General features: G+C 43.2%; 1 protein-coding gene across 1 annotated transcript in view; it reads right to left on the reverse strand.

The window, feature by feature from the left end:
- Nucleotides 1-24,218, reverse strand: part of FARP2 (FERM, ARH/RhoGEF and pleckstrin domain protein 2) — a 74,090-nt gene extending 49,872 nt beyond the window's left edge. Inside the window, exons 1-4 of the mRNA XM_039727953.1 lie at nt 24,069-24,218; nt 19,739-19,962; nt 4,752-4,856; nt 3,295-3,337 (exon numbers count right to left, since the gene is read on the reverse strand). Coding sequence (XP_039583887.1) covers nt 3,295-3,337; nt 4,752-4,856; nt 19,739-19,942 — 352 coding nt within the window. The 5' untranslated portion in view covers nt 19,943-19,962; nt 24,069-24,218. The remainder of the gene's footprint in view (nt 1-3,294; nt 3,338-4,751; nt 4,857-19,738; nt 19,963-24,068) is intronic.
- Nucleotides 24,219-27,166: the final 2,948 nt, after the last annotated feature.

Consider the following 27,166-nt stretch of genomic DNA (forward strand, 5'->3'; position numbering starts at 1 on the left):
ATGTCAAGTGAGATAAAGCAGCTGTTTTCTAGAGGAACTTGGATGCCACTGACAAGGTGAATCTGCAGGCTGAAACTGGAAAAACAGCTTCATGCAATGAGAAATCTCTAATACCCCAAAGCAGCATAAAAGACCATCAGAGGTGACCCAGGGAGAGGGTCCCAGAAGGGAGACACATCCCACAGGCTCCCAACACCCACCTCCACCATCAGGAGTGATGCCAGCAGACCTGATGGCTCCCCATGGAGATACAAGGGTGTTTGCTCCCTGCTCCCAGCATGCCTGGTAATACACATCTCCTCCCATTTCCAGAAAACTAATTTAAGTTTTAAAATTGAAGAGAACCCTTGGTCACTGCTGGAAACAGTCCCTAATGCTCTAAATTATCAGTTCCAGCATCACAACTCAGCCTGTGGAGCCACAATCCCTGTTCCACCTGGATTTCTGAAGGAATTCCTACAGGCTACAACAACCTCTCACCATGCCAGGACTGGGCACCACTGTTTTCCTACTGTTTTTCCTGCCTGAAAGCAAATGAGGCCAAGTATTGCAGAGGCAAACAAAGCACTGGGCAGGCTGTGCTTCCAGGAGCCTCCTGAGCATCCACCTGATGTGCACAGGCACCCCCTGGACCAGAGCCAGGCTGTGCCCCCAGTGTCCTCGTGCTACTGCTGTTTGAAAGTAAACTTAGCCAAATTAAAAATAAATCAAACTTGTTGGAGCACAAGCAGCCTGCTTTTTAATTTATTTTAAGCACCAGGATCTCTCAAAGCTTAAAACAGTCCAGTTTAACCCCATCAGCCCCAAAGTACACTGATTTTTTCTGTCTGGAATAACTCATTCCCACAGGCCAAACATTCCTTCACCCATCCTCTCGTTTGCTAATGAGCAAATAACAAACTTTGCTTTTTGACAAGTAGCTGGGAGAACTCACAGAGTATCACAGCTGTGACAAGAGCAGCTCCCAGCCTCCAATTCCAGAATTACCAAAGCTTTGGTCAACAACAACAAAAAAAAAACAAAAATCCACATCCTAATTACAGCGTAGCATCTAGAAATGAAAGGAGGCTGGAAATAACACCCTGTAATGACACAGAAAGCCCACATTTGGCAGAGACTAAGGATTCTACAGTTCTAGACATAGTCCAAGTGAGGGAAATAAATAGTTTTAATGATCCCAGTTAAAAGATCAAAATTTTACATCAAATTTCTGAAAATACTCTGAGCCTCTGGAAGACCTCCACAAGGTTAAGAACAGTCCTGCACATTACTGATGCAAATCAAGTGGAAGTATTAATGTGGGAGCAATATTGGAAGTGTTTCAAGCATCACTTATATCAAATAATAATAAATATAAAAAAATTAAAAACATAATACTGCATATTTGCTTCTGTAGCACAACCCTCCTCTTTTTGTTTAGCCAGTCTTGCCTTTCCTCTATGAATAAGTTCCACTCAAATCAGGAAAATAAACACTTGCCCAGTCTTAATCAAGATGCAGGATTTATTTTAAGAAGCCAAGTCTGAGCAAAAGTAAGAAACAAAAAGGATGTGGGAAAAAATTACCCAGGCAGGAATGGTGAAGACAACTCTGATTTACATAAAGTAGCAGCACCTCAGAGAAGGTACCCAAATGTCAACCTGATACTGTGTGTCTGTTAGGAACCTGAAAATTTGGATCCAAACTCCTTCCCATCTGGAGTGGTTCACTAGTAAAACTGACTGCATTCATTTGAAATTAATTTTAAAATTCCAAACCTTATCACACAAGACAAAGTTCAATGGATGTCACACAGCCAAAACTAACTGGGAGTAAACCAAGAACTTCTGTTATTAGAGAGATGTCAAAGACTCAGAAGTGCCTGTCTGCAGGTACACAGCAATCACCAGCAACATCAACCAACAAGTTTGAGCAAGATCACCTTAAAATCCATAACATCTGTGTTCCCCTGCTGCTGGACCAAAAGTTAGAAGTTTAACTTCAAAATATTTACATTCTACAGGAAAAAAAAAAAAAACCAATATATAGAAAATAGGACATTTTAGTCAATTTAAAATTGATTTCAGAACATGAACATTTGCCAGACAACTGACTGGTATCTCTTACAGAATGATATTAACAAAAAAATTAAATAAATCTTTCCGTTTCACTGGCAACATAACATGGGTGGCAGACTGTAAAGAAGCCATAAATCTTGGTACATCCCCATGATTTTAGACCATTTTAGAACAATGTTTGTATCACCAGGGAACACTGTGGTCTAAGGTCAAGTTTCCACAATTTATATACTATAGGAGAGGATAGAGAAGGAGTAACCAAGCAGCACTTGTGATCCACAAGATTTTTTTGACTGGGATATAATTCCTCCTAGCCAGGAGCATATAAAAACACAGCACTTCCAACATCTTTTTGGCAGGGAAAATAGAGTGAAAATATTCTGTACTCTCCCAAAGGAGCCTTATTTTATAGATGGTTTGGCTCTTCTGGTTAAAAAACAGTGCCGACAAAAGTCAAAAATCATGACCTTAAAGTTACAAAATGAGCTAGAATTGATGATTTCATATTTTCTGGCAATCAATTTTAGAGAGAAGAGTAGCTAAAAGCTACTTCCCAGTACTCATTTTCAACATATTTCAATCAAGATTTGCAAAGCAGTAGGAATCCACCACACCCTCCTGATCTTGTTCCTCCACAAAGCCTCTACAATCAGAACCACAAAACAAACAAATTGCTTAACTGTGTTCTACAGAGAAAAAACAAAAAACTGGATCTAATCTTTCAACATCTGAAGAACCAACCAGCAAGCTGCATTCTTCAACTGTTTTAGGGCTTTAAATTGCCTGTCACATTAACACTTTTTAGGTGGCATAAAGACAAGACCACACTCCAGAGCCACCACCCAGGTGGGAGATCCCCACCTCTGCTCCTGAGCATGTGGAAAGATCTGCCATGGGAATCAGCCAAAATGTTCCTTTTTCTTCCCACGGTATGACAACACAACTTCCAAAAGCTAACACAGCAAGTGTTATATTTCACTTCAGTACAACACCAGCTGAGCCAACCTATCCAGATATTTATCAGAGAAAGAACCCTGCCCGCAGGAAGTTTCCATTCCACCCACCACATACTGCCTATTAAAATGTCAGGTTAGCATGCCCCAGCAGGAACCACTCTCACCCCTGCCATGTGTGTTTTACAGGGAAGCATAACCAGTAAATCAAGTAGTAATTGTGAAAGCAACCCACATAAAGAAGATGCAAATTAAGGAAAACTTCCTTTTTTAAAACTACTTACTCCGTACTTGTTTAATAACAGGTTTCATAGGTTCCAGCCAAATCTGAAATTGGAGAGAAAAAAATTACAAACTTACATTCTTATTTAACATAATATGAAAACATCAAAAGTAAATTCAAATTAAACAGTAATTTATGAGTAGCATTTCTTCCTCAATGCTGTAATTCCTTTGCTTTACAAAAAGTGTACTTATCTATTTGAATTGACATTTCTCATGCATCAATACAAAAGCCACTGATCTGTGCTTAAAGCTCATCTGGACAGAAGAGCCAGGTCAGCAAAAGCAAAGCCCCAGTGCCAAGAGGGCAGGAGTCGTGCCAAAAGCTACAGTCTGACAGGAGCCAGGCTGCAGAATTACAGAAAGTCTGCAGAACATGCAAAGGTCCAATGCTTTTTTTCCCTTCTGTGCTATTTCTGTCACTCATCCCTAGCTACTTAAGGCTCAATATTAACTTCCCACCATTTTTTCCCTTTTGACAAGCATGTTTTACAAGAAAGACTATTGTTCTAGTAAAAGGAGAATCCACAAAAGCAATGTAAAATATTCTGGAAGCTCAACCTTTTTCTTTTCCCCACTCTACCAAACAGAAAATTGTTACAAGACAATTATGTTTGGTCCTTACTAGTTACTGTTCTGTTTGTGAGACAGTTGAGGATTTTAAGAACATTATTAGCTGCAGGAACAGTTTGGACACCATGCACAAGCAGCAGAAACTAAACAAGCTTTAGTGTATTTCCTCAGTTCAAGAGCAGCATGGAGAGTGCCATTAGCATTCCCTATGTTCTCAATCATATTCTCTGCATGTGAGTCCTAAATCTTAAAAAAAGTAACTTAAAAAAGTAGAAAAAACAAAAACAAATCAAATGAAAGGAAAGTTTGAGGAACATTTTCTAGTCTAGAAGCCACACTGTCCTCTTTGCAAGGTACAGGATAAGTGACTAGGAGGCTTAAAGGTGTCAGCATTGATCTAGATCAATGATTTAAAAAGCTTGCAGGTCTGTGTGCCTGCTGAGGTTTTTGTTGATTAGAAAGAGGTTTGGAATGGCTCTTCAGGAAAATTAATTGAAGACTGAATTAACTGAGGATAAATATGAACACTACCAAAATTAAACACCATAATTTGATTTTGTAAGTGCTCTGCAGAGTACACTTTGAGTTCATGTTTCTGCTTTCAGAGGAAAGGAGGATTTTATTTCTGTCCCTGCAAGTGGGAACATCAGCAGCTATTTAGCTTCTTTATACAATTTCTGAGACTTAACAAGAAGCAGGATCTGTTTCCTCCCTTCTTCAATAGCTCTTGTCATTCTCCTGAGTGAAACAGATTTACAAGAATCCAAGAGATAATCCCACAGGAGACTACAGGAAACTGCAGCAGACTGAGAAATTTTTGTCACCCAAGGAACTGCATTCACCCAACATTTTTATTATACCAGATTTGTCAGGGAACTGTACTCACCCAATATGACTGGATATTCTGGAACTCAATTCCAAAGTAGTCTGACTCAATCAAATTCAGATGCTTGTAAACTTCTGTCAATAATGTCTGGCCGTAACATTTTGACTAAGGAAGCAACAAAAAAAAAAGTTACAGTGAGATTAATAAGAATAAACAAGCATAAGTTTACAGCAAAAACAAATGGCATCTTTATAAACCGGGAAAAAAATATCATAAAGATTGTTCACATTGTTTTTATCACTGTAACACACAAACATCTAATATGGAGGACTCCATACAAAAACCCTTCACAGAAGCAGAGGAACTGAAGCTGGCAGGGGCCACGGGAGGTCAGCTACCCCAGCCTGCTGCTCCCAGCAGGGTCAGCAGAGAGCTGAGCAGACCAGCTGCGGGCTATTTGCAGCTCCCTGACAAACCCACACGTTTGTTTGTGTAGCTGAGGGCTGTGGCCTGGAGCAGGAGCTGCCAAATCCCTGCTCCACACAGACCCCTCACTCGTCCCCACACCAGGAACCCCAGGCCACAGCAGGCAGGCTGGAAATGCCTGCGGACAGCGGGAACCCACCCGAGCCTCCTCACACACCACGCTGCCTGGGCAATCCTTTCAATGAACCTCTCCCTCGAGAAACTCACTCACTCACTCACCCTTCCTGAGAGCCAAGTTAGGGGCAAAGCCACAAACAGCAGCAGAAAACAGCTACAGCAACACAGGAGAGAAGGGGGGACTTGCACAGCACAGCCAAACCAGCGACACTTGGGGCTGCTGGCTCAGTCACCCAGCCTGCTCCCAGCACCTCTCCCTGCAGCAGCTGCCAGGGGAAAAACAGCATTTCTGAACCCACACACCAGCCCATCTGCATCACCCAGGAAAGAATCCAAAAGGCTGTCACAGCCCATTCCAGAAACACAAAAACCTAGCAGGGTGCAGCAGGAGTTGCAAGGCCACCAAGCTCCACCTTGAGCCACAAAGCAGTCCCCCAGCTGTGGGGACAGGGAGTGGCACCATTCTGGATGACTGGGTTATCCAGCAGAACACACTGGCAGCCTTGATGCCACTGTGGTTTTGTTCATTTGGACAAGTCCAGTGATGGAAGGCTCTTTGACTTTCCCATCAAAGCAGGAATGGGGTCCTGTGATGAATCTACACACTCAGAATAGTACCTACTTTAAAAGTATGAGGCATTATAATAAATTATCACAGAATCACAGGATGATTTGGGTAGGAAGGGACCTTAAAACTCATCCAATTCCATCCCCTGCCAGGGACAGGGACACCTTCCACTAGCCCAGGTTGATCCAAGCCCTGTCTAACCTGGCCTTGGACACTTCCAGGGATCCAGAGGCAGCCACAGCTGCTCTGGGTACTCTGTGCCAGGACCTCACTACTCTCACAGGGAAGAATTTCTTTTCAACATTTCAACTAAATCTACCCTTCTTCACTTTAAAGCCAAAGTAGTGATAGAATTAGAATAATTCAATACAATGCAAATTAAAATATCTGAGAGCAAGAATGTGCTATTTTAGGCTTAAAAGATAAAAACAAGGGGAATATTGGGGAAATAGTTTCACTATAGTTTCACATTATGAGGTGCATTAAAAAATCAAAAGTAATTGCTTCTTACAGGAAAAATATATAAACTGGCAATGTTTTTAGAACCGTGCAAACGCCCCTACAATACTTAAAAAAAAACTTAAAATTTCGTAGAGAAAAGTCTGACAGCCCTGCAGTGCTGCAAATCTGAAATGGCTTTGGTATCTGCAGTGGTGTGAGCAAAGCTGACTGACTCCAACCCTGTAACCTCAGAGAAAAGCACAGAAGCAGGACAGAGAGTGACAGAAGTTGGGTTTGTATCTCTCACTCAGGCTTTCAGCAGCCATGGTACCTGGAAGAGCAACCACAGCTTCAGTCAGGTGACTTCATCTGGTGCAAACACAAGTCATTCAAAAAGTTTCTTTAATGCTGAAACCCCTAAATAAAACTGCAAGTCAGGAGAAATGATGCAGTTCTCAGTCACTGCAGATGGTACAGAGATGCCAGGCTGAATGCTGACATGGTACATGAATATGAGTACTCATCTCTTTTTCTGAACAGGTTTTGTGATGTATAAAAAGGTATTTTCTTGGTAAGAATACAGCTGCATTTTCTTAGCCAAAATCTGTGCTTCCAGAAGACTCTGTGGGTATGGGCTTTGGTTTTTAAATGGTGACAATGAAATAAGGAATGATACAGGTAATGGCAAGCCACATCTCCAATAAATTACATTCTTTCTCTGCTGCCTCCTGCACATTTCCCATGCAGGTTACAAACTCTCCCACAGGAGACATTTATGCCTGGAGAAATGGATTTTGGAAATCAAGTTTTTTAATTTTTAACTGAAACACATTTCTTGCTATTCACAGAATGACCAGTCTGGAAGAGACCTTAAAGATCATAGAGTCCAACCCAGCCCTAACAGCTCAACTAAACCCTGGCACCCAGTGCCACATCCAGGCTTTGTTAAACACACCCAGGGATGGTAATTCCACCACCTCCCTGGGCAAACCATCCAGAACTTTATCACTCTTTCTGTAAAAAACTTTTTCCTAATATCCAACCTAAATTTCCCTTGGCACAGCTTGAGGCTGTGTCCTCTGGTTCTGTCAGTGCTGCCTGGAGAAAGAGCCCAGCCCCAGCTGAGCACAGCCACCTTTCAGGGAGTTATAGAGAGTGACAAGGTCACCCCTGAGTCTCCTTTTCTCCAGGCTGAGCACCCCCAGCTCCCTCAGTCGTTCCTCAATGGACTATGCTATGGACTTGTGCTAAATATTAAAATAGTAACAGAAGAAAATATCCTCAAATACAGTAGGACCTTTGTTTTTTAAGGTCCATACCCACACATCTGTGATTGTACACCTCCTTTTCCCAGACCCCACAGAAGGGAACACTTTTCAGCCAGCAATGTCTGTGGGGAGGCAGCAATGTCCTGACCAACTTCACGTGCAGAAAATGGGATATGAACCTTGCCTTTTCATGGTACAGCCTTTGAACAGGACGTGTCTGTAACCCAGGTCCCTGATTTCTCATTCATGAAACAAAAACCAATTGTGGTTCCAACCACCTTTTGTCAGAACTGACACACTTGGATTAACTCCTGAAAGATGCCTGCTAACAATCAGACAAGTTTTACAGCCAAACTGTGTGTGCACTGATCAAGGAATCTGTGTGCAGGGCTAGTTCCAGACAGGCATTAAAATAATGATCCCAACTGGATTCTAACACACAGCTTTCTTCCATTTCAACTGAGCCACGTCTCCTGGCTCCACCAAGTTCCGTGCCTGAAGACAATCTAGCTGCCTTCATCTCTCCCAAAAAAAAAAGAGGCATCATGGCACAGATCCCTGGCACTTCTCCCCTTCCACTGTCAAGTCCACACTCCTTCAAGAGAAACTGGGGATGAAGAAATTTAGATGGCTGGAGCTAGTTTAATTGGCAACCAATTAAACTATAAAGGTGCCATCCAAATGTTAGAAGTGTAAAATAATTTTGCTTGGGTTACCAACTGTAATTTTGGGTGTCATTCACAATGAAAAGCTAAGAAAAACCCCAGTTTAAGCTCAGTATCATTTTGTATCCTTTCATTTTGAAAGAACAGTATTAATTTTATTTTAAAATAAAAATGGGGTTTGAAAACTTGAAGCAGAACAGTCTTTTATTATTTTGCCTCAAATTCGTTGGGAAAACTCCTCCTAGAACTATTTGGTTCCTCAAGTTGTTTATTGCATTTATAACCATCCTTTCCAAAGAGCTGAACATTTTGAAGTAGACAGAAATGAAAGTAACATAGTGGGCAGCTCCATGTCATTGTTTAATTTGCATAAAAGCAGCACAAAGCAAAATATTTGAAGTAATTTCTTAATTACTGTAATTTTGACATCAGGGCAAGTAGCTGCATGAATGCATTTCATAAAGGTCCTGCTTTCAATACAAATTCACAACATGGCATACTTTCCATTCCAAACTTCTCAATTACTCTTTATTTTCTGCCAAGGCAATGACTACTGATATAGCTGAATTATTTCACATTAAAAAAGAAAGAAAAAATGCAGCAAAAAAAACCTGAAATAGGCAGCTAACAACAGCTTTCCTTGGTGACCCTGCTCTAACTGTACTGTAGATAATTTTAGTAAGTCATCATTAGAAGACTGATAAGTAGAATAGATTTATTTCAAATTGATTTCTATAGTGAGATCAAGCTCTAAAAGTTCCCTCAGCTTTGCAAGTGCCAGCAGGACACCCTGACAGGCAGATATGGCACAGAGAGCCTTGTGTGGCAAGAGAAGGTTCAACTTCAGACCCTGCTCAGTGCTAAGACAGCACCAAACAGGAACAACCATTCTCAGCTGAAGTTTGTTGCCTCAAGGAGGTATCTGTACTTTTTATTTTACCAGAAAAATAAACATATTTAGTATTAGGAATGCTTAGGACAGAGGAGTAAGATATAACGTATTATTTAAAAAAAAAAAAAAAGTCATAACAACTATTTTTGTTCTATGGAATCATACAATCTCAGGATGGTTTGGGTGGGAAGGGACCTTAAAGCCCATCTCCTTCCACCCCTTGCCGTGGCAGGGACACCTTCCATTATCCCAGGTTGCTCCAAGCCCCATCCAGCCTGGCCTTGGGCACACTTCCAGGGATGGAGCAGCCACAGCTTCTCTGGGCACCCTGTGCCAGGGCCTCACCTCCCTCACAGGGAACAATTTCTTCCCAATAACCCATCCATCCCTGTCCTCTGCCAGTGGAAGCCATTCCCTGTGTCCTGCCACTCCATGCCCTGTCCCAAGTCCCTCTCCAGCTTTCCTGGAGTCCTTTTTGACACTTGGAAGGGGCTCTGAGCTCTCCCTGGAGCCTTCCCTTCTCCAGGTGAGCACCCCCAGTTCTCCCAGCCTGGCTCCAGAGCAGAGGGGCTCCAGCCCTTGGAGCATCTCCGTGGCCTTCTCCAGACTCACTCCAGCAGATCCATGTGTTCCTGATGGGGTCTCACCAAAGCAGAGCAGTGGGGGACAATCAAGCCCAGTGTTATATGTATTTTCACAAATGTCACTCCCACATGGCAGATCCCTTCTCTGCCATAATGTCTGAGCTTAGGAAGAGAGAAGAACAAACTCACAGCCTAGGATTTTCAGTAGACCATAGCTCAATATTATCAAAATCAAGGCTTCCTCTCTACCTCCCAAACTTGTCTTCCAGAACATCTTAACTTTCTGCTTTTACATATTTTAATTTAAAAACCAAAAAAGCCCATATTTTCAGAAGGCCTAGTACTCTCATCTTCCAAAACTGGCAAGCTGTCCTTTCTCCAACTTTCCAAAAAAGAAATCCACTTTTGGCAGCAGATAACCTGGAAGGGAAAATCAGTCCAAAAGTCAAGAGTTTGGAGAAAAAAGTTATAAAGCTGACATATAAAATGGAGCTCTTGTGCAGTCAGAGCCATTGGACCCTAGCACCAGCAAACACCTTGGATTTTTGTGTCACAGAAATCTGCACCTGTCAGGAGACAATTCCCCTAGTTAATAGTGGACTAATAGTGGATGTGGAAGTTTAGTTTTGACATCATCACTCACAAGCAGCCAACACAGAGCACCCTGTGAACGGCCAAGGCAAACTAAACTGATTTAAATAAAGGCCACTTCAACACAGATTTTTATTGGTTTTTCTTCTTTGGGGCACTTTAAAAGTTTTCCTAATGAAAAAGTGATTTTTCACTTTATGGCAAATTAAAAAAAATAGACAATTGGCAACTAAACATAGACTTGTTATTTCCTTTCTTAATCAGAAATATGCAAACATTTTGGTGAGTTTATAGCTCTGTTTATCTCCAACCCTTCTGTAATCTGTTAGATCTCTGTCCAAATGAAGCGTGAGACAGAAAAAACACTCCCAAAACTCCCTGTTGATAACCATCATTAATGCCACATATAAACAAAACTGCATTTCTGAATACAGGGTGGACATCAGAACCTTTATTAGAAAGAAGGAAATAATCTAATATGGCAAGGAATACCAGTCATTAACTTTGTGCTTTCATGGCTGAAACAAGATGACCATACAGCTCCATATCTAGTATTCAATCTGCAGACTGGAAAAGCAGTTTTCCTTTTCAGAACTTTATTAGTTTTCTCAATTTTGACTGGAACTAGTAACTCCAATGAAAATACTCCCTGATTCCCCACAAACCAGGTAACAACTCTGTCAAACACTGTTTTCATGTGCTCAGCCAAATTGCTTAAATACTATTTTATTTTGATCATCTGAACATCTAACAATTAAGCTTCAAGTCTTTCAATTTTTCTTTTAACTCTTTGTGAAAAAAGGGTATTTTAAATACCTTTATTTTATCCACCCTTCTATACTGACAGGTCCCAACTACAGGTTACTTTACTAAGACCACACCAAGAATACCTTTTGCAGAGCTTTTAACAGCTTCCAGAGCACAGGATACAGCCTCAACTTTATTAGTTTTCTCAATTTTGACTGGAACTAGTAACTCCAATGAAAATACTCCCTGATTCGCCACAAAAACAAGCACCAGGTAACAACTCTGTCAAACACTGTTTTCATGTGCTCAGCCAAATTGCTTAAATACTATTTTATTTTGATCATCTGAACATCTAACAATTAAGCTTCAAGTCTTTCAATTTTTCTTTTAACTCTTTGTGAAAAAAGGGTATTTTAAATACCTTTATTTTATCCACCCTTCTATACTGACAGGTCCCAACTACAGGTTACTTTACTAAGACCACACCAAGAATACCTTCTGCAGAGTTTTTAACAGCTTCCAGAGCACAGGATACAGCCTCGTTATCACAAAAGGAGATAGAGTGCACTTTCATCTTGAAAGTTCTTCTTTATGAAAAAGAAGTTATTATGTTACAGAAAGAAGAATTATTGTGTTACAGTATTTCTACACAGTATTGAAGTATCATTTACTCGACTATGGAAGCTGCAAACCCAAATAAAAATTTCAGAGCTATTTTAAGTTCCATTATTACATTCCATACTGGGCGTTTTTTTGTTTAGGAAAAAAAATAAAATTCTAAGACTCTCTCCCCGTGATTTTTTTTTTGTCTTCGGATTTCAGTGGTTGGTTTTGATGTGGTTTTGTCAGGGTTTTTTTAAGCAGAATCCACAGCCAGACAAATTATTCTAGAAATGGAAGCCTCTGGCTCATTTAATTAAGGGTAGCTTTAAAATTATGATCATTTAAAGGATCATTTAAGGCAATGTCAGAGCACTGAACCAGCTCTACCCAACGAACAAGCTTTTCCTGAGTGGCTGGACTTGCTGGATGCCTGGAAGTAGGAAAACAACAACTGGTTGACATGGGAAGACATTCCCAAAAGGGAGGGAATTATGTGAATGAGATTGGAAAATGTATGCTTAGGTAGAGAGCATGTAGAGACAAAAAATGGTCCTAAGTTTTTAGAAATGGTGCTGTGCTGAAATACTTGGACTACTTGGAATAAAACTGCTGTAGACTACTTGGGGAAGAAGGAAGTCACATTAATTAACACCGTGGGCCACATCCTTGGACAGAATTTCAGAGGCACTGCTGGATGATTTGGCACCAGAGTTCCTGCTTGTTAATAATTAAACATCCAGGTGACAGCAGTGACAGTATCACACAGAGGAGCAGCTTTGGGGTGGCTGATCCCAAATTCAGGTTCATACCACAAAGTCTAAGCACCTCCTTTGTGCACACAAAGGTAATAAAGAGAATGAGAAGTCAGGAGACTGATCTCAATTCTTTCCCCCTTGAGCTTTGCTCCTTGCACAAACCCCTGAACCCTTCCACAGCCTTTCCTTCAGGCCTGGCCACCCCTCACCCTCAGACTGTTGGGGCTTCTGGGACCTTGCACAGCTTCATTTCATATGCATGTATATGCATATAAATAAAACTCTATTTTTTTTTAAGTAATTTTAAATATAGAAAATATTCTGTTTTCCTCTGTTCATAAAAAAAAACAAACAAAAAACAAAAAAACCAAAAAAACACCAAAAACAAACAAAAAAAAACACACACAAAACACCACCTCACTAAAATTGCAAGTCTTTCTCCATTATTTATGTTTTTGCCTCAAAACCATCACCCATGCCCACATTTACCAGATTTAACCCAGGTTTTCATAGAATTCCAGAACAGTTTAGGTTGGAAGTGACTTGAAAGACCACCTCATTCCAACTCCTACCATGGGCAGGGACACCTTCCACCATCCCAGGTTCTCCAAGCCCTGTTCAACTTGGCCTTGGACGCTTCCAGGGGCAGCCACAGCTTCTCTGGGCACCCTGTGCCAGGGTCTCCCCACCCCCCAGGGAACAATTCCTTCCCAATATCCTATCTATCCCTGCCCTCTGGCAGTGGGAAGCCATTCCCCCTTGTCCTGCCACTCCAGAACCTTGTCCCAAGCCCCTCTCCAGTTTTCCAGGAGCCCCTTAAGGTGCTCAAAGACCTCAACAAGTTCTCCCCAGAGATTTTCCTTCTCCAGGCTGCACAATCCCAATCCCAATTATCCCAGCCTTCTCTCCTAGGAGAGGAGCCACAGCACCCAGGAACTGTACTTCCCCTGCAAGGTGTTAGGCTACTCCAGGCTGACACTTCTTTGAGGAAACCTGCCCAAAGGAAATTGTTTAAAACATCCAGAAGACAGTTATGACAGACTCTTTGGACAAAAGACAAATACAATTTGGGTATTTTTACAGAAAGGCCAAAACTCCCTTTTGTTTTGTGCAAAACTGAAATGTTACCAGCTGTCCTAACATCACTCCCCCCTGTACTTTGAGCAGGTTTGATAACACAGTGATGGGTTAATGAATACCTACAAGCCAGATTAGATAAGGCCAAGCTTTTCCAACTTCCCCCTTGCCAGCAGGGGTTTCCTACACCATCCCCTTCAGGCTATCAGCCTGAGTGGGCTGAGGGCACAGCAACACTTTTTCCTTCATTATTTCAGTTGAAGACATGCCAGACAGCTCTAATAGAGTCTCTACAAAGCTGTGGGGTTTTTCCCCTTTTCTAATTCTTGTTTTTATTAATGAAAGATGCTCAGTCAGAGAGAGGGGCCCACCCCCCTCCCATATCCAACACTCCAGCCTTGAACAGTAAATCTCTCACACTAGGCATTGCCACCATAGCACAGCTTTTTAAATATTCAATATACACAGTCTCTCTTTTACCCAAGAAGGTAGCACTGCCCTTTCCAAACAGGAATTTGGTTGCAAGGAGAAAGGGCTGACACACAGGTGTGCTTTTGCAACCCTGTTTAGCTAAATGCACATCCCCAAGTCTGTGTGCTCTGAACCCTGAGAGTACCATGACACACCATCCTGGCTCAGCTCCAAGTCCCCTTTTCCAGCAGACACAAACCTCAAATTTCTCTGATCTGCCTCTCAGCACACTGAATTTCTGTAGCTGTCTTTACCTGCCTGTGGGTTGATTCTTGGTTTGCTTTTGGGTTGTCTTCCCTTTCAGGCTCCCTATATTTTACTGAATTACCCATCTGTGGGCCCCACCTTGAATGTCACCCACACACAAAAAAGGTTTACAAGGTTTCCAGTGGACTTATTTTTGGTTTTTTTTGTAGAACACTGCATTTCCTACAGCCATTTTGGCTGAATGGCATAAGACTGATTTCAGCTGATTTTCAGTATGCTACATCACTAGATTATGAAAACAGAAACAAACACCTGCCTAGCCATACAAAATGTTATGAATTCAATCCACTATATTAATATTTCAATGACTGTAATAACACTTGATCACCATTCTCCTAAATGGTTTCTGTGTTTCAAGATGTGTACACATAATCAACTTTTTGCACAGGGATATTCAGACTGTTTTTTCTTTATTGCAGTACAACTCAATTTTCTTTACATATAATGTGACACCTAAGATCAAGAGAACCGTAAAATAATAATTTTGGCTTATACAATTTAAGTTCATATTTTTCCTAAAAAAAAACCAAAAACCAAAAAACACTTGAATGAACAAAACACACACTCTAAATGTCTGTCAATAAAATGGCTGTTGTTTCACCTTTCCCCACCCCATACCACATTCCTACGTAGCACCAAAAAAGTCAAGCTTCCAAACACAAAATAACAGGCCTAAAAAATACAGAGTGGAATCAAACAGCACACAAGATGCAAAGCTTTAGTTACCTTCTTTTTAAACCCTGTAATAATTGCAAATTTAAAAAAGTGAATTACTAACTTTCTCTTCTGAGGTCAGATAAAAATAAGTCCTAAGGCAGCTTATTTGCCATATTTAGGAGACTCAAACTGAAGCAATGACAAACATCTGGCTATGATTCTTTCTGGAATTTTGACTATTTCTTCCTGGCTAGGGAAGAAAAACACTGTGAGCTGACCAACAGCACCTCGATTCCTCCAGCACAGCACTTAATAGGATTCAGCAGCAGACTATCCCTTGACTCCTCACATATTTAAGCTGTTAATACTTTCACAGCACAGAGGGGGAAAGCCTGTATGAAAGGAAGGGCTAAGCAGGCACAGGGACAGCAAGGCAGAGGCAGGAGGGCACAAGTGCCAGAGCCAGGACTGGGCTGCCTTTCCCACCAGCAGCATGCCTGAGGCTCCTCAAGGCACACAGCAAGTGCTTTTCAGTGCCCACAGCAACATCCCAGTGTTTAACATACACATATTTCTTACTTAAAATTACCTAATAACAGCAGTTTAAAAATTGCATCATTTCTGCATCATCCCCATGGAAGTTCTGGGGGCACTAAACTACCAAAAGGCTGCTACTGAGAGCAGCATTTTGCCACGTGCACAAGTGGGAAACACTTCCCAAATCATGGGAAGGATATTGCAGTCAGATTGCTTCCTCTGCCATCCCAAAAACTTCCTGCAGCCCCAGCCCAGCTCCTGATTTCAGGGCCTCCAATGGCTGGTCAAAAACAATGGGCATCCCAGGGGAAGCCACTTTCATGGCACTTCTTCAATCACAGAAAACTGCACAGAAACCAGAATAACCAGAATTATTCCATTCTAAACATAAGGATGGAGAGTAGCTTTGCACTTTTATTAATGCAATTTATAAATTTCAGTTAGCCAAGGAAGTGCCCAGCAAAGACACTATCAGACTAATCATCAAGTACACATTTTCAGTTTAATATAGAATGAGCCACTTTGGTTTTGCAGTAATGTAATAGTTTTGCAGGGTACATCAATGAACACCAAAGTAGACAAGAGCAGTGAGAGGACACTAATTAATGAGAAAATAAAGGGGGGAATTAAAGTGTAATCTTATCTGCCTAGCCTGTTCTCAGGAATGGCACTGGGGTGGAGCATCTCCCTGCTAGGAGTCCACTGGTGCCAGAGGGAGAGGGACACACCAGACAGCATGGAAAGGATGCAGAACATCTTTACTGCATTACATACCAAAAAAAATTCACAAGAACAGACTTCTGTTCTCAAAACAGCCCAACAAAGATTAGCACAAAAGAAAAAAAATCCAGTTGAAATTTTCCCTTAGAGTGGAGCAGGCAGGCAGATTCTATAATAAAATGTACAAATATTTTTGATTCCCAAATTTCATTTGACATCCAAGCAGAAAGAGAAAAGGAAGTACATGCCATCAAAGAAGCACCAAGTTCTCCACAAACAATTCAGTAAACTTGAAGCATAACAATATAAACTACTTTTTCTGGGGCACTTCCTCATAGCATAGAGAATATTTCATGTAAAAGAATTTCCTAAAGGACACATATTTCTTACATAAGGAACAACACACAGGCCAAATATTAAATATCATCTGATGACATTCCATTAAATGTCATTTTGGTGAATTCGACCCAGCCCAGACCTTTCTACTTAAGAGTCTGCCACATTTTTGTGCTGATCAAAACCCTCCAAGTTTAATCTCTTCAGAAAATCTGGAAAGCTGGCAGAACTTCTACTGTAAAACCCTGATTACTTTGAAGTGTGAACTAAACTGAATTTGCCAATCATTCATCTCGTAGTCTGCAAAACCACCCTTTGGACAGACTTAGTCTGGAGAGAAGAGGCCAGGTACCCCATGAAATGGCACATGCAAGATTTGAGCTGACTGAACAAGCTGGCTGTAAAAAGGGGGGAAAAAACCTCATGGAAATAATGAATATTGCAGCTTAGCTGTGAATGGATATGTTTCATTCTCTCTTCTGTTTTGGAAGGGAAAGGAGAACCCATAAATAGCCCATGTTCACTTTTTTTAAACTCCAGAAACCATTGAGTATTTCTCCATCCCCTAACATTTAAATCAGATTCACTGAAGAAAGGCTCTGCCCAACATACTTTAAAGAATAATTCCCTCTTAGTAATTAATAAAATTCCCACTTAGCAGTCAAACCTTATGAAGAAGATGGGGAAAATGGACAGAGACAGTGGACATAAAAGGTGGTAGAATGTAGCTATGTGGGACTTTTAGCAAACTTCCAGGTACACCAATAACACAAAGAAAAGACTGTTCTTCCCCATTTTGTTCTCTCTCCATCCATTACATCACTCTGTCAGTCTCTTTTCTTGCTCTTTGGCAAGTTAAGAAGTCAAGTGGGCTACCAAAAAGGGGAATCACCAACCCCTGCCGGGAGAGAAGCAACTGTTTTAAATACATCTTGGAGAAAGGAAGGGAAAACAAGGTAAAGCTGCATGGATTAAGTTGTTACTGTGGCTACTCTGTTCATCCCATATGGTTAAAAATGCTGCTGTGGCTCAGTTTAGGCAGGGAGGCAACAATCAGGGCTACTGCATCAGGTTCCCCACCACACTGCACAGGGAAGGGTCCTTCCAGGAGCTGATCCTACACTCAGTCTGTCCTTCCATTGACACACCACTTTTCCCAGTAAAAAGTCACTTGCCATAGTTCTTACAGACAGAAGAGAAAATGATTTGAATAGGAGGGAAAAAGAAATACCCCAGACCACCTTTTGGGATCACCCACATCTCCCCAAGCAGGCAGTGCCAAAACCCCATGGGAAAGGCCTGTGTGCCACTGCACTGACAAACTACTGCTGACCTGAATCAAACACAAACACACAACATCACATCTTCTTTTCACATCTAGTGACAAAAATTACAAAAGCAAAGAGAAGTGGGCAAGTGGCAATCTGAACCTGCACTCCTCTAGGACAGCTGCTTGGCCACCAGTTTCTCTAGCTGCTTTTTGAAAAGTTACTGTGTTAGCACACACCACCTATTGAGCAACATCACTGCCTTCTCCTAACTCCTGCCCTCAATCCCAAGTGAAGAATTCCCATTTTCCATGACAAACAGCAGTCAGCAGCTCCTGCTATCCCAACAGCTCACCAAAGAAATCAGGCAGATGGTCACAGTTTAATACCTCATGCCTGTTTTCTATCATTTGCTACCTTATTTAGCCAAAACTGAAAGGCCATGGAGGCAGTGTTAGCTGGACTGTAATGCCACAGCTGCTGACTCTGGACCTTTTTGTGCTCAGTGCTCTGAAGCTGACCCAAGGCTGACCCCTTTTCCTCATCACTCACAGCATCAAGCATGAGGTTTCTAAGTCTTTCAGTTCCAACTGATCTCATAAAGAAAAGCAGCACAATATTAATTATGGCCTCAGCATGCTAGTGCCTGAATTTGGGTGTTTCTGTGGGTGCCATAATCAGAGAGAGCTTTCCAGGTACAGAAAACTAAGATAGCTCCTAATTATGGGAAACACATACAACACAAGCAGCTGAAAGCCCCATAAACCTGGCCTTGCACTGACTTTCAAAATTACAGAGCTGAGGGTGTTGCTTGGGGTTTTTTTCTTTTTTGAATCAAAACACAAAAGCACCATCTACATCAACTTGGAAAAATAAATAAAATTATCCTTCAAAAGAACCAAAGTCAGCAAATTTTCTAAAAAAATATTCTAACATAATGTAATGGGGAAAAAAGAGGCTTTTGTGTTCTATGTGGTACATGAGGAATGGGTGGGTTTGCAGTACCAGACACTGTGTGTTTAAGTGGAAGGATACAGGCACAGCCTCATTCTTAAAAAAAAAACCAAAAAAACCACCAAACAACAACAACAACAAAAAAATCCAACAACCAGATTTCACATCTGAGACTTGAACAGCTGGACAGAATCTGTGGAAGACATCCCCAAATCCAGTATTTCTTCAGAGTTCCACAGACATCTTTCTCACTCTAGTTGAAAAACCCTTTTTGAGTCTATGCAACAAACTAAGGCTCCAAGTGGTGATTACAGATTACTGATTACAGTTTGATACTAATGTAGAGTATCTGATAGCTGAGTATCTTCACTACAACACAGTTGTTTTCTAACAGCAAACTAGAATTAAACTCAGAGGTTAATGCTGAAAATGTAACAAGGATTGGAAGGAAAAAAAAAGTTTTGAAGCAGAATCTCCCTAATTTGTGCATGGCTTCTGTGTCTCATGGCAGATTTCCTCAAGCATACTTTTAAATAAACATTTTCAGAAACACTGAACTGATACTGCTTTGCTGCATGCACCTCCTAAAGCATGTTGGCAATCAAAGACTTTCAAATAGGAGCAAGTTTACTTGGAGAGGATACAAACCATTGAAATAATTAATATATATCAGTAACTAAGGCAAAGCTCCTCTGCTCTCCCAGCTGCCAAACTGACAAAGCTGCATGTGGCTCAGGAAGCAAGAATATTTTGGCAGGAGACAGTTGGTGTTCCCCCAAAGCAAACAACAAATAAAGACTCTCCTTAGAGTATGTGCTTGTATTTAAAGTCTGTTAAAAACACAAAACATCTGTTATACTTGAAAGATTTTAAAAAACAAGCCATGAAACTGCTATCACTACTTGTAAGCAGGTAAATCCCGACAGGAATCTTCATTCAGATATTGCCTCAAAATGTCCCAGCTCTCCACAGAGGCACCTCCTTGTGAGCTTTAAATCATCAGAGGCTCAGTGTACTTGAACTCAGGCTTAAACATCTCTTACCTCAATGTCAAGAACTTCCACCGTGTTGTCCAACATCTTGATTTTGACGGGGAGGTCGCGCTCGTGCGCTTTGGCAGGCGATGCTGCCATGGCAGTCAGGAGGTTCTGTCCTGGCTCCAAGGTACTCACTCCTGAGCTCTTCTGGGCACCCAAACGAGAGCCCGGCGTCTGCAGAACTCTGTAGGTTCCTTCTATCTCTCCCATCTTCCAACAGCAACCAGAGTCTGTAGAAACATGGAAGAAAATAGATGGTTAGGGATACAGCCTGAAAGATTTCACACTGATATTGTGTATAAAAATGCCACTCACTGAAGCACTATCACAAAATCCTTATTTAACACTATTTATCCCACTAGCAAAGTCAGTAATAAGGTTAATGAAGCTCTGGAAGGGCTTGGAGCAACCTGGGCTACTGGAAGGTATCCCTGCCCATGGGAGAGGTTGGAACAAGATGAGCTTTAGGGTCCCTTCCAACCCCAACCATTCTATAATGACTAAAATCCAACAGCTGGGAAGAAAAAAGCAGGAAGAAAAACTAACCATTCTGAAGCATGAGTAAGAAATGGGGTAGTCAAACCTTTGCCTTCTGCCCTCTCAACATGAACATTTTCATTTCTGACAAGGTTTTTCTGCTGATGAGCCTCCTCCCACCAGCAGCATGAGCACTGGGACAGGGAAGGGTGAGGCAGGTACCTCTCATGGGTACCCAACCATCCCACTGACTGCACACTGAGATAACAAGAACTGTTAACTTCCTACATCCCCAAAATGATAACTCGGGCAAAACCCAACTGCTGGAAGCTCAGAGCCTCCATCAGGCACTGCTACAAGGTAACAGTTCCTCACCTCACTAGCAAATTTGTGCCATACCCAGATTAAATCTGTGGGCAAAAATCTCAGTTGCAGAGACTGACACTAGTGACTGTAGGCTGACTCCTACACAAATCTTGCTGTCACGGCTTGGTGGCAGCTGTGCAGAACAAACCTTTAATTTGACATGGGGAAAATGTGCCATGAGGCTCTATATCTGCATGGGGACCACAGTGGGGTCTACAGGAAGGTCAGGTCTGTGTGCTCAGATTGCAGCACAGCCTCTGCCCCATGCCCACTGCTGGCACCAAGTACATGGCAGCAAGGTGCAAGGCACCCAGCAGGAACACACAGAGAGGCTCCCTGGGCCTTTTGGGTGAATTACCCAAACACCACACTTGCCCCAGAAGTCCACACTGTGTCCCAAGAGTCCCCCCAGTGCAGTGGGACAGCCTTCACATCCAAAGGAGTGACAGGTTATTGTTTTGTAGTAAATGTGTTTTGTCAGAAAAGAGAGGCAGCTCGTGACAACACTCCTTTGTCTCTCTATGCTCAGAGTAGGTAGGCAGCCTACTCCAAGGATTTGAATGAAGCCAGCCCTATATGTCCTTACAAATTACTTGGGGGTGGTTTATGTTTCAATTCTCACACACATTGAGAGTGCTCAAATGTCTTCCTAGCTTGCAGCCAAGTGCATTTTAACATTTTGGGGGGGTTATTTTTGTACTTTTAGATCCCTGTAGAGATAAACTTACTCCAGAAGGGCAGACAGATGCCTCCCCACCTAACCACACCCACCACAAGACTTGTGTGGCTTCTGAGCCCCCGCAGAGCCCTGACCAAGCAGCACAGCTGAGACCACCCAGAGATGGCATCAGCCTCCCAGCTGACAGCATGCAACAAGAAAGTGTGACAATCACAGAATCATTACAACTGGAAAAAGTCTCTGACATCATCAGGTCCAACCCCTAACCCAGCACTGCCAACACCACCACCAAACCACGTCCCCAGGTGCCCCATCCACACATGCTTGAACATTTCCAGGGATGGGGACTCCACCACTGCCCTAAGAACCTGTTCCAACGCCTGACAAACCTTTCAGTGAACAAATTTTCCCTGATATTGAATGTAAATGTCCTCTGACACAGCTTGAGGCCACTTCCTCTTGTCCTGCCCCTTGCTCCCTGGGGGCAGAGCCTGACCCTCACTTGGCTGCACCCTCCTGTCAGGGAGTTACAGAGAGCAAAAAGGTTCCCCCTGAGCCTCCTGTTCTCCAGGCTGAGCTCCCCCAGCTGTGCCTCATCTGACTTGTTCTCCAGACCCTTCCCCAGCTCCACTGCCCTTCTCTGGACATGCAACAGGGACCTAAAACCAAACCCAGCATGAAGGATGAGCTTAACCTTAAAAGTGGGCACACACTGCCCCATGCCCAACCTCCCAGCTTTGGGTGACAAATAATCAGAAAGTTTCTTTCTTGGGGTGTTTTGTGTGTATTCTGTGGCTGAACTTCTTGGTTCCTGCGGCCACACAGCCAAAGGGAAAAACTTTTAGGTCATAAATTTTAAAACCACCCTAACAACAAAATTCAGCAGAAAGAGGTGTAAACTGGGTATCTCTAACTGCTAATGTGAAGAGAAACCAGAGCTTGATGTGGTCATCTGCATCCCCTTGATATTGTGTCTCTTATCAGCATGGTAAATTTTTGCTATTGGCATTCAGGAGCTGCCCAGGATGGGTCACACTCCTCACAGGGCTCTTTATTAGCCACCCACTCTTAAAATTAGTGCTCCAGGAGCACTCATTCCCTCCTGAATAAACAACTCCTGGAAGAGACACACTCTGCAGTTACTCAAAAGGAAAAAAATGCAAGCAGCATCAGCTGAGGCAGCAGAAGGAGCAGCCCTGCAGAGACCTCAGCAGCCTCCCCTCCAGCTGGAGGCAGCTGCTTCCCCAAGGCCAGGCAGGCAGGCCACCCAAGGCCAGCCCAGGAGCAGCTCCTGGGCACTCTCTAGCTTTGGTCACCAGCCAGGAGAGACCAAAGTCATACCAAACAGAAATTGCACGTGTCAAAGTCCTTCCCCACAGGTGGTAACAGGAAAAGTGGACTCAGTGGGGCTTGACCTCACATCCCACTGATGACATGTTCCTAAAAATATTTACGCCGGCCAATATTCAGATTTTAAAGGCCAAACAAGCACCAGGAAGAACATACAATGTGCAGAAGCATGATGCCCTTGGCCTGCTGTGCCAGCTGGGAGCATCCTCCCCATGCCACATCCTGCTCCCTCCAAGGCACCCCACTGATGCCACCACAGCTACTGACAATCCCAGACAGCCCAGTCTGCTCCCTCTGCCTTCAACACCCAGTGTGTGAGGAGTGCCAGCCAAGCCAAGCACTATTTCCAGTTTCACCACCACAGTTACATATCATGTTTTAAGTACTCTGACTACACATGACATTTCTGGACAAAAACCACAGTATCATGGTTCAGGAAACACTTCTGTTCAAGGGGCAGACTACCTGAAAGGAAGGGGAAAATGAACTAGAGACACTGCAAGCTCCAAGAACACAGAATTTCTACAGGCAGAGCAGAGCAGAACATCCCACCGAGAGCCTCCTGCCATGGGTGAGCCACAACAAGATCTCAACAATGCAAAACTGAAATATAATATTACCACAACACTAGTGTTCTGGGATAAAAAAATCTTCCTTGCATTGCCTCTCCCTGAACTTGCTTGCACCTAGTGTTTATCCTGATAATTTCCTACAAACTGGGACCAGGCAATTAAGCTAAATCTGCTCCCTGAAGCACAGTGACTGAATGAGTGTTGCTCTGAGCCCTAAATGAAGGAGCAAACAAAACAAAACTTACAAAACTTAGATAGCTGTATATAATCTTTTTTAAAAAACTTTTTGTACCAGGTACTTTTGGAAATAGCTTTTAAGTCACAATGAGTTTCTACCTGGATGGAATAAACTTATTTTTCAGAAGCAAGACAGCATTTTCAGCTACCAGCAAATCTGGAAAGGCAACTTATACCTGAGGATATGCAAAATCATAGAAACACAGAGTGGGTTTAAAGGGACCTTAAAGTCCACCTTGTTCCAGCCCCCTGCCATGGGCAGGGACACCTTCCACTAGTCCAGCTTACTTTTACTTCAAGCCCCATTCAATCTGGCTTTGCCCACTTGGATGACACCAAGAGCTTTCCAAGGAACCCCTCTGAGCTCGGTGTCTTTGGTCAGTGGCAGGGTCCATGCTCCATCCCTCAGCCATGCAGGAGGCAGACTGAACGAGGCCGGTTTCCCAGCTCCTGAGTGTGAGCAGGGTGGTCCCTGCCTTCCATGGGAAGGGATCGCTACACACGGAGCAGCAAGGAAGCACGTAAAAACAAACTTTCCTCTCTTAACTCTTTAAGCCATAGCCACATTGGGCTGACACGAATGATGCACCAGGAATCCACCACGGCAGCGGAGCGCTCAGTGGTGAGAGGAGCGCCGTGTCCCCCCGAGCCGCACCTCGGGCTCCCCTACGACGCCGTCCCTCCTCACGGCCTCGAAGGGTTTCACGGCTGTCCCTGCGGAGCCGCACGGCCACACGCCGGCCGGGACGGAGCTGGCTGGGCGGGGAATGCCCGCGGCCGCTCCCGGCCAGGTGAGCCGGCAGACGCAGCACCCTCCCGGCTCGGCTCCCCTCACGGAGGCGGCTCCGGGCTGTGCCGGGGCGCGGCTGCCCACAGGGCAGGGGCCAAGCCGCCCAGGCCGGAGCTGCGGCACCCCGCTGGGGAAGCCGCTCCCCAGGCCGCGGCAGCCCCCGAGCCGGAGCCTCGTCGCGGGCAGTGGGCAGCGGGGCCGGGGCGGGGCCGCCCCACCCTGCGGGCGGGTAACGGGGCCCGGGGTAGGCCCCGCGGGCTCGCACCGCGCTGCCCCGGAGAGCGGCACAGCCGGACACGGAGCGGGCCCTGCCGCCGCCCCGCCGGTTCCGCCGGGATTAGGGGATTATTTTGCACCGAAGCGAAACCCGAAGTGTGGTTTTGCAGCACGAGGAAGGCTTTAAAAGAATATTTCCATGCAGAGCCAGCTCACAGGCTGCTGCGCAAGGCCTGCACCCCAAAAAGAGGTACATGAAGTCCCCAGTGCCACCCCAGACATCCATCAGGGACACCCCACAAATCTCATTTTCTATGGGGAACACCGTCCTGCAGGACCACAGCATGCCAGTAACCAGCCCCGGGCCAAGGAGTGAAAATTTTAGGTCCTCACTAGGTTAAATTTTTCACATATAAATTTTAAGTGAGGATAGAAACACTGCTACAGAACAGGAGAAAATGTGGGTGCTGCACAGGGGCTTCGGGCAGTGTTGCTGGCCAAAGGAGCTGAAGACAACAAAAGCAGCATCCTCCTCCTCCTCACTCCCCCGTCAGCAAGCCCATCCCTCACTGACACATAGAATAAAACACGGTAGGAAATTCAGCACAGGACAAACAGATCTTTGCACTGTCTGGATTTCATCAGCTCTACAGCCGAGGCCAAGGCTGGCAGATAACAGGATAGCCAGGAAAAGAGCTCTTCCTGAAAAGGGCCACCCTTCACAACCCCTGAGTCACCCACAGCTCACTACAGTCTGCTCTTCAAGACAAGAAGGAACAGGAATGAGAGAAATCCCTGTGTTTCTCTAGATATGGATTGTTGGCCTTGCATGAGAAATGCAAGGAGCCATCTTGTTTCTGAGAACTCGACCTTTTCACAGCAATATGAAAAACAAAATACCGGCGTAGCATATGACTTTTGGTAATAAAAAACACATAAATTATGCAGAACAGCACTTTCAAACAGAAGCAGCTTCATTACTCTCACTCACCAAAAGGCAACTTGCAAATTTAGTGAGTAATTCCTGACTAACAGCATTCTCATCTCTTCAAAAGAACAAAAGACATAAGGTTTTAAAAAATACGCCCCATGATTTGTTCACCTTAAGAAGTGATGTGGAGCTGAAGAATCTCATGGATACAGAAAAAAAAAAAAACCATGATTTGTTCACCTTAAGAAGCGATGTGGAGCTGAAGAATTTCATGGATACAGAAAAAAAAAACATAAATAGGAAAGTTGCAAAAAAGTACACAACATTTTAGACAATTCCATTTAAATGATCAATGGTGATTTCAGTCAGGTGAAGTGCTTTCATTACTGACAGGCTGTTTCAGTATCTTATTTGCATGGCTTTTTATTTGCAACTTAAGTGCTATTACAGTTTCACATCCTTCAAAGTGCAGACACTTCAGTCATCTTCATTTCAATCACTTTCTTTAACATCTTAAAGGAGGACTAAAGTTTTCTTGTAGCAAAAAAGCAGCAGCCACTGAGAGAACAAATCTGACATGATCACTTTAAAGCCACATACCACCACACTCAGGTGAGGAAGAAAAAATTACAGATGTGGCAGAGCCTTCAGAAACATCAACACCCTGCTGCTGCTGCTTTATGCTTCACTCAAGAGTCCTGACTTTGTTGCTTACCCAAAACACAACTTACTGACCTGAAACAATGCAGTAAGGAAAAGGCACAAAGGTTCAGTGTTTAAGTGTCCTCATCCCAAACATCTCTGTTTCCACACACAGCTCATTTCTGACCTGTCTACTCACACAAGCAAAATAAAAAAAGAAAAAATCCATCATATCAGAGAATTCCAGAATAGTTTGGGATGGAAAAGACCTTAATGGTCTCTTCTGCCATGGGCAGGGACACCTTCCACTATCCCAGGTTGCTCCAAGCCCCATCCAACTTACAGGGATGGAGCAGCCACAGGGTGCAATTAGGAAGGGCCATATTAGGTTGAACTTCTGTTCTATACACTCAATCATTTTATAAATCCTCAGCATCTGTAACAAAAAACATGTTTGAGATGTGGTGTTTGGTGATTTTGAAAACTAAAAGAGGGAGTGGATTTGTTATCTCTACCAGACTCAGCAGTATGTTCTTCACAGCGGTGCACAAAGACTTTTAAGTTTCTCTAACAGCCATGAAATCAAACTTTTCAGCCATCCAAACAGTGTTTGAAGCCTTTATAGAAGAAGGAAAAAGTTTAGAGACCAAAACTAGAAGAAGAATGTCATCACACATGAAAGCCAGCTGTTGCAAGGATGCAGTGTCAGGGCAAAGCACAGCTTTCTCCTTTTGAGATAAAAACTGATAACAAGGTGTAACTCTCTCACTCAAGTAATACAACAGATAATCTGTACCACATTCTCCCCTTGGCCTGAGCAGGACAATTAGAATTCCCCTTTCACTACACTGTAATGTCATCTTTTTCTTTAATCACCCTCTGGATGAGGGTTGAGGAAGTCCTTCAAAGCAGACTTCTTATCCAACCAAGATAACAGCTGAGAAAGCTCCTTTTTGTTCAGCTCCTTCACCATGACAAAGAGAAACTCTGCAGACTGAAAATGGTGATTTTGTCAGCACATATTTTCCAAATCCACACTACAAAGCTCTGTCTCTCAGAGGTCTCCATCTCACAAGAACAAGGCAAGCAGTTTCAAATGCTTACATTGTGTCTTCCCTGCTGTCTAGAGCAGCAAGTTGGCATAGCTGAGAGCAAAAACCATTTACCACCACTT

This window comes from Passer montanus, unplaced genomic scaffold (genome assembly GCF_014805655.1).
Source record: "Passer montanus isolate IOZ18808 unplaced genomic scaffold, ASM1480565v1 scaffold63, whole genome shotgun sequence".
NCBI lineage: Eukaryota > Metazoa > Chordata > Aves > Passeriformes > Passeridae > Passer > Passer montanus.